The sequence below is a fragment of the Tribolium madens genome, unplaced genomic scaffold (assembly GCF_015345945.1).
Source record: "Tribolium madens isolate multiple individuals breed KSU strain unplaced genomic scaffold, Tmad_KSU_1.1 Scaffold_97;HRSCAF=244;Tcas5.2_LG3a, whole genome shotgun sequence".
Taxonomy (NCBI): domain Eukaryota; kingdom Metazoa; phylum Arthropoda; class Insecta; order Coleoptera; family Tenebrionidae; genus Tribolium; species Tribolium madens.
The window spans coordinates 11,173,854-11,181,793 of record NW_025401069.1 but is presented as its reverse complement, the minus strand read 5'-3'; the positions used below and the strand labels follow the sequence as shown (position 1 = coordinate 11,181,793).

Genomic DNA, 7,940 nt, shown 5'->3' with positions numbered 1-7,940 from the left:
TGTATTTTAGAAGAAAACTCTTATTAAAGCCAGTATTTGGTTGAAATACTTTGATTTAGGTTAATTCCCAACTTAAAATTGAGCCAAATCGATTGAACATATCACAAATTGCTTTATTTCAGCCTAAAATTAAGATTGAAGCAATTATTTTAATAAAAAACATTAATTTTGAATTAATTCTGTAGTAAAATCGAGCAAAGTTGGATTGAAAATAGTTCACATTGCTTTATTTTAGCCTAAAATTAAGATTGAAGCAACTATACCTATAATATACATTAGTTTTGAATTAATTCTGTATTAAAATCGAGCAAAATTGGATTGAAAATAGCTCAAATTGCTTTATTTTTTTTAATGCTTCAAAATGCATATAATTCAAGTTTTAATGATTTTTGGAGTAAAATTACTTGAACTGTTTTATAACAACAAGAACTTAAATTTTTATTTTGTCTTTTTTGTGAAGGGATGAACTCGTGTCCTCGCCCCTAATCCACCTCCAGCGCAATGTCGGAGGCCGAGGGCGACTGCAAGGAGAACTCGCATCCTCCGGGCGAAAACTGCAAGAAGTCGCCAGTGAAGGGCAAAGAGTGCAAGAACTCGAAGCCGCAGCAGCAGCCCAAAGACCCCACTCGTGTCGTGGTGGTGGCTTTGACTCCCGACCGCCGCCGAGAGACATGGAACAAGAAAGTGGAGTTTCTGCTAGCGGTGGTGGGATTCGCCGTCGACTTGGGCAACGTCTGGAGGTTCCCCTACATCTGCTACCAGAACGGAGGCGGTAAATATAAATCTATTTACATAGAGAGAAAGTTTGAGCCAACCCGTCTAATCTAATGAGATTAGACAGATGCTCCATTCAATGGGAAACTAATGAGAGATTGAATAAGATGAGTCGAAGATGCAAAATCGAGTTTGTGACGGCTGATGAGGAACAAATGGCCCGGTTTTGGCACTGCTTGAGTGGGAAAAATTCAAGTTGGGTTTTGCTTGGCAGGTTTGACGCGGTTATTGCCTGCGATCAATCAGGGATTAAGTAATTCGGAGAAAACTCAAGTTGTTCCTTGAATTTTTTTTTCACTTGAAAACAAGAAATGAAACAGAACTTTTGGTGTTTACTGTCTTCGGAACTCTAGCTAATCGAACAAATTATAAGCAGAGCCGGAGAATTTTGTTTTTCAAAGTTCAAACGTTTGAAAGTTATAAGATAGGTACCTACTTCAAAATTTAAGCAATTTGAACAAAGATTTTTTGTGTCCTTTTTCAAAATTTTGATGTAAATTCAAGCACTTTTTTATCATTAAAAGAAAAGTAGATTTTACACATCGTTGCACATCGTAAATACACATTGCTCTTTCGTTTGATATACAGGGTGTGTCAGAACTCGCGCCTCGGAGAAAAATTTCAAGTAAGTTTAAAAAATTCTTTGTCAAAAAATTTCACATTCATTTTTTAACATTTGACATTTTTTATGTCTATTTTATAATACTGATGTTTTTTATAATTAAAAAAAATTGCTAATAAAAGCCACAAATACCATTTAACAAACATTAAAACAATTTAGGATACAGCTTCCTTGTTTCCTCTAGACTGTAGCAAAAAAACTTCGAAAATTATTTTTCCAACAGAAATAAATAGAGCCAACGTGCAAAATTTAAACTCACATAACTTTAAAATGTTTTAAGATGTTATTTTTAACACTTTTTTAACAGTGTTTTCATGTTCCTGTTATCTTACCTTACAAGGCATTTTTCTCTAGGGCGAGAGTTCTGGCGCACTCTGTATGTACAAAGTGAACAAAAAACTTTATTTAAAACAAAGAATTATGTAAATCATTTGCCTTCAGAAAATAATAATAATAAATAAATTAAAATTTACTTTTGATTTTTGAGTTATTCAATTTTTTTGTAAAGTAGCAACTTATTATATAAAATTTTTTCGATAAAAATTGAATAAAATGTATATAGTTGTAGCTTTTGTGAAAAAGGTTTTATAATGGATTACCTCTTANATATAAAAAGAAAATTCGATAAAAATTGAACAAAATGTAAATAGCTGTAATCTTTAAATCATAGCCTTTGTAAAAAAATATTAGTGGGTTGGCATCTTAAAAAATTAAAAATTTTACAGAACTAAAAAAACAAAAAATTAAAATTTAATATTCTTGTCACATTTTTCACGTCACATTTTTCTAAACCTTTATCAATCACTAATAAGATTTTTTCAAAAAATTGTTTAATTAAATAAACGTTTGGTTCCTCTTAAATACTACTGCCCCAGGTAGGTGATTTTTGAAAGGCTGTAACTCGGTCAAAAAAGATTAAATTTTTTTTTCAAAAAATTGTTAAAGGATCTTATAGGAAATATATGCCAGTTTTTGGAACATTTGAACTAGCCTCACATTTTCTGTGCGGTCATTGGTTGCTGAGATATCGATGATCGTTTTTCATTAAGTCAGATATCTCAGCTAGAAATTGACGTAAATAGAATAAAAAAAAAGCAAATTTAAACTTAATCCACAAGCTCTCCGGCTCATGCATTGATTTAACTAAAAAAAAATCCTCAAGTTCGTGGAACAAAACCAAAAATGAAAAAAAAATACAATTTTCTTGTGCTATTTTTTATAATTTTATGAAAATTTTTTCCCAAAAAATCTCAAAACTAGAAACTTAAAACTTTAAAATGTTCTTTTTTTACTTTAGATATGACCACTTTTCACTGAGAATCAGCCTTTCAAAAAACATAAAAAAATGTTTTTCTTAGCTTCCTTAATTTTTGTATTTGTTTACCTAGTACGTTTTTATTTTTTTCTATTTTGGAAATTTTTATCTCCTTTTTAAAAATTTTAACGTAAATTCAAGCACTTTTTTATTATTAAATCCAAAGGGCCGTTTACTCTAGAATTAGTTATATTTTTTTGGAAATTAATCTAATTGCTTGGGAATATTTAGAAATAATTAAAATTATTTTTGGATTGTTTGGAATTACTGGAGTTTTTCTGGAAGTATTTTTGGACTTTTCAGAGATTGTTTCTTTTCAAAATTGCGTTAAATTTCTTAGAACTATTAATTTGGGGTTGCAAAAACTAAGTTGAAATTACGGAAATTAAGTTTGAATCACAGGAATTAATTTGGATGTAATTATTGGTATTTCTGTAAAATTTCTTGGAATTGAAATTAGTTGGACACTTTTTTTAACTTAACAACCCTTCGATTAAAAAAAAGTAAATTATGCACATTGTAAACAACACTTTGCTTTCTCATTTGAGACGACGTTTTTCATACCTTTTTTCCGTTTTCGAAACACTTATTTTTTAAAGATGTACGTTAAATTTTACAACTAATAAACAATTGAAGACCGATGTTGATTTGGCATTTTATTTTTTATGTCACAGGAGGTGTTTTACGATAAATTGAACTAAAAAAAGTCAGACAATAAATACAAAAAGTATTTTATTTTATTTTTTTTGTTTTTAAATCAAAATTCAAATTACAGTTTTGCAAATAATTATTCTAAACTTAGATTTTATAAATTTATTATTAACGTAACTCAATTAGCTTGTTCCATACAGAGTGTTTACAAAATAAATTCTTTCTCTGACAATGCTTTTTAAATTTTTCCATTTTTATTTACACTGTTTCAAAAAACTTTCTCAAGGTATTTAAGCAGATAGTTTAGTAATAATGTAATGTACAGAGTGGTCCATTTAAAAAACTAGATGTTTTTTAACACAAGAGAAAAAATTTTATTCGACATTTTATTCACCCTGTATATGTTCTAAAAACTGTGACATCAATGTAGCCACGCACGGAAAGCTCTAATGCATCTAAAATTGCTTAAAGGTGATTATTTTGTGACAAATTACTTAATTATATCGAGGAAGTATTTTTTCCAACTTACTGTTTGTTTTTATATGGGAATAAAATTGATGCAGTGGTGTTTATGTTCGGTTGGTAAAACTGTTACAACCTACCTTAATAACCCATTACTTTTCGCCGATATCCTGACCCAGTCAAACACAATATATCAATCAATACTAGAATGAATCTATATATTTTTAAATTCTTTGATGTTGCTGTTATCAATCCTATTTACTCATCATTGTCGAATGAAATTACCATCCAGTGTTAAACAGTGAATAAACAAGCATTGTTTAACAGTTGGCCACAAATTAGCACTTTAGAAAATAGAAAAAGCGAGTTAATCAAGTCGATGTCCATTGCGGTCAAGTCTCGAGTTCTTACTCTTTAAACCTTTCGAGCAATTAAATTCGATGACAAAGCAAACTCTTGGAAACATTTGTAATTCCTCGGGGTATTTTTAGAACTGATTTTCTAGGAGAAATATGACATGCGATGCAAATAGAACCGGATTAAGGCGAAAGAATGAGGTTTGGTTGCCAAATTTTCTCTTTGAAGCGATAATCGAATAAATAGCCCTTTAGACGACATGAAGGACCAGGATGTGCGTCACACAATGGGCAAGGTGTGAGAGGTCAAAATCAGTCGTTTGCGAGAAATTCCGATACAAAATTCCAGTCAAAAAGAAGCTGAATAACTAAAGAAAATGTGTTTTTTTTCATATTTTGTAAATATTTGCACCGCTTGGTGTGAAATTATCGATTCTCGATTCCTATTATTGTCATTTCAGGTGCGTTTTTGATCCCCTACACCATAATGCTGATATTCGGCGGTTTGCCCCTCTTCTACATGGAGCTCGCTTTGGGGCAGTTCCACCGCAGCGGATGTCTCACGATCTGGAAGAGAATCTGTCCGGCACTAAAAGGTTAGTCTCTGATGATAAATCCGTCAATTCTTTTGAGTTTGAAGAAGAGTAAACAATTGTTGAGGTGATTGGACAGCTTTGCACAATGCACAATTCCCAACGGCGAGTCTATTGTTTGCATACACTTTTATGATTGGTGCTTGGGTCGATGGATGCACACAGTTTAGCCACAGGACCATCGTAATTACCTGAGATAAGCGACGTGACGGCAATTAGGGCTTGTATGGGCGGAGGTAATGGGCAGGTTTTGATTTATGGGCGATTTGGAACATTGTAGTTAGGCAACCAAAGATACACCGTAAGCTGATTGTGAGCTTTCACGTGAGGAACAAAGAAGGGAAAAATGTTGCCTGGGAGGAATTAACAAATTCGACAATTAAGAAAATGATGAAAACATCCCATGTTTTAAGTCTAAAAAAACTTATTTCGAACATTTTTCAGGATTCACACCTTCAAAAAAATATATTTTTTTTAAACTTTAGCGACCCGACAACGTTTAATTTAAATGACTTATTAAAAACATGTCGAATAGCTGGTGGTTTTAGGTCAGAAAATCATATTTCGAACCGTTTATAAACTTTAACAAAGTTTTTCCAAGTTTCACAATTTCAAAAAAAAATTTTTTTTCAAACTTTGGCGACTTGGCAAGGTTTTGTATATTTTTTCGAATTTCTAGGTAAAATGAAATTTAAATGAAATATCGTTAAAATGTCGAATAGCTCGTGTTTTACGTGTAGAAAACCATATTTTGAATTTTTAGACTTAATAATTGACGTTTTTGCAATTTTCTAACAATTCGTCTGGTAATGACTTTAAGTACTTTGTTATTTAATGAATGCCGCGCTTCTTTATAATTATGATATTTAGTCTTATTTATTTGAATATATTTTTTTTATATACATACTTTTTTGTAATTGGTGTAAACCGTAATAAACCAACACTATTAGGTATTATTTTTATTTTCGTTAAAAAATTTCAAAAAAAAAACAAACTATTCGAATTTCGAGGTGAAATGTAAAATTTTTTTAAAATATCAAAAAATGTCGAATAGTTAGTGTTTTCACGTCAGGAAAGTCAGATTTCGTCGAACGCTTTTCAGACTTAAACGACGTTTTTTCGATTTTTCAGAATTTACACTTTTAAAAAAATTCAAATGTTTTCAATGTTTATCGATCCAATAACATTTTTATATGCACTCTTCCGGATTTCTAGGTGAAATGAAATTTTAAATGAAAAATTAAAAAAAATATCGAATAGTTCGTGTTTAGCGACCCAACAACGTCTTATGCATTTTTTTCGAATTTCTAGGTGAAATAAAAATTCAAATAAAGTTTCAAAAAAAAGTCAAATAATCTGTGTTTTTACGTCTAGTAAACCATAAACGTTTTTTAAATGTAAATATAGGACGTTTTTTCGAATTTTTAAAATAAGCGACGTTTTTCGATTTTCCAACAATTTTCTTCAAAAATTTCAAAAAAATTCTAATTTCTTAAACTTCAACGATCCAACACCGTCTTAAGCATTTGTTGAAATGCGAAAATTTTAGAAATCATTTTTTTAAGCTGTAGCGGCCGAACAACGTTTTATAGATTTGTCCGAAATTCGGTGAAATGCAAAAATTAAAATAATAATAATAAATTTCACGTCTGGAAAAGCAGAACACTTTTTAGACACCTAAACGACCGATTTTTTAGAATTTACACTTTCAATAATTTCATAAAATTTAAACGTTTTCAAAGATATTGATTCAATCACGTTTTTATATACATTCTTCCGAATTTCTAGGTAAAATGAAATTTTAAATAAAAAATTGAAAAAATATAGAATATGTATTCGTATTTTTACGTCTAGTAAACCTTTTTTCGAACATTTTTTAGATCTAAAAATAAATAAAAGAAAAAAGACATTTTTCCGATTTTCCTGGATTGCACTATCAAAAGTTTCAAAAATTTGAATTTCTTCAAATTTAGTGACCAATTTACGCATTTTTTCGAAATTCTAGATAAAATTAAAGTTTAAATAAAATAGAGTTAATATGCCGAGTAGCTTTCGTGTTTTTATTTTTACGTCTAGAAAACCATATTTCGAACATTTTTTTAAAATTAAATAAAGCTGCTCCGATTTTCATGAATGTACACCATCAAAAAATTCGAAACTTTAGTTACCCAACGATTTTTTATACATTTTTCCGAATTTCTATTACAAAATTTAAAAAAATATATTCAAAATTCAGTGACCAAACAACGTCATGAATTTTTCAGAATTTTTAAGTGAAATGAAAATTAAATAATATATGAAAAAATATCAAGCTTTTTGATAGCTAGTTTTTTATTTTGAACTTTTTTTAGACCTAATAAACGATATTTTTTCGATTTTCCAACAATTTTCTTCAAAAACTTAAAGGATCCAACAGTCTTATGCATTTGTTAAAATGAGACAATTAAAAAAAATATTTTTTTTAACTGTAGCGACCTAACAACGTTTTATGCATTTTTTATGAATTTCCAAGTAAAATAAAAATTCAAATATTGAAAAAATGTTGATCCATATTTCAAACATTTTTTTAGATTTAAACGACGTTGTTCCGAGGATTCACATTTTTTAAATTTCAAAAAAACCTAAATTTTTTCAAACGTTAGCGACATCAATTTTTAGGGGAAATGAAAATTTAATTAGTTTGTGGTAAATTTTTTTAGACCTAGACAGACGATGTGTTCCGAATTTTCAGGTCCTTTACAAGAAAACGAAAAACATTATTGCTCGATTGTGACGTTTTCAATATTTTCTTTTTTTAGTGACCAATTTACGCATTTTTCGAATTTATAGATAAAATTAAAATTTAAGTGAAATAGAGTAAAAATGTCGAGTAACTATCGTGTTTTTATTTTTACGTCTAGAAAACAATATTTCAAACATTTTTTTAAAACTAAACGAAGTTGCTCCGATTTTCATGAGTTAATATACTATCAAAAAATTCCAAACTTTAGTTACCCAACGATTTTTTATACATTTTTCCGAATTTCTATTACAAAATTTCAAAAAAAAAAATACTCAAAATTCAACGACCAGACAACGTCATGAATTTTTCCGAATTTTTAAGTGAAATGAAAACTTAAATAAAATATGAAAAAATATCAAGCTTTTTGATAGCTTGTGTTTTTATG

General features: G+C 29.4%; 1 protein-coding gene across 1 annotated transcript in view; it reads left to right on the top strand.

The window, feature by feature from the left end:
- Nucleotides 1-7,940, top strand: part of LOC123014084 (sodium-dependent serotonin transporter-like) — a 29,263-nt gene that overhangs the window by 9,094 nt on the left and 12,229 nt on the right. Inside the window, exons 2-3 of the mRNA XM_044412958.1 lie at nucleotides 461-772; nucleotides 4,642-4,776. Coding sequence (XP_044268893.1) covers nucleotides 502-772; nucleotides 4,642-4,776 — 406 coding nt within the window. The 5' untranslated portion in view covers nucleotides 461-501. The remainder of the gene's footprint in view (nucleotides 1-460; nucleotides 773-4,641; nucleotides 4,777-7,940) is intronic.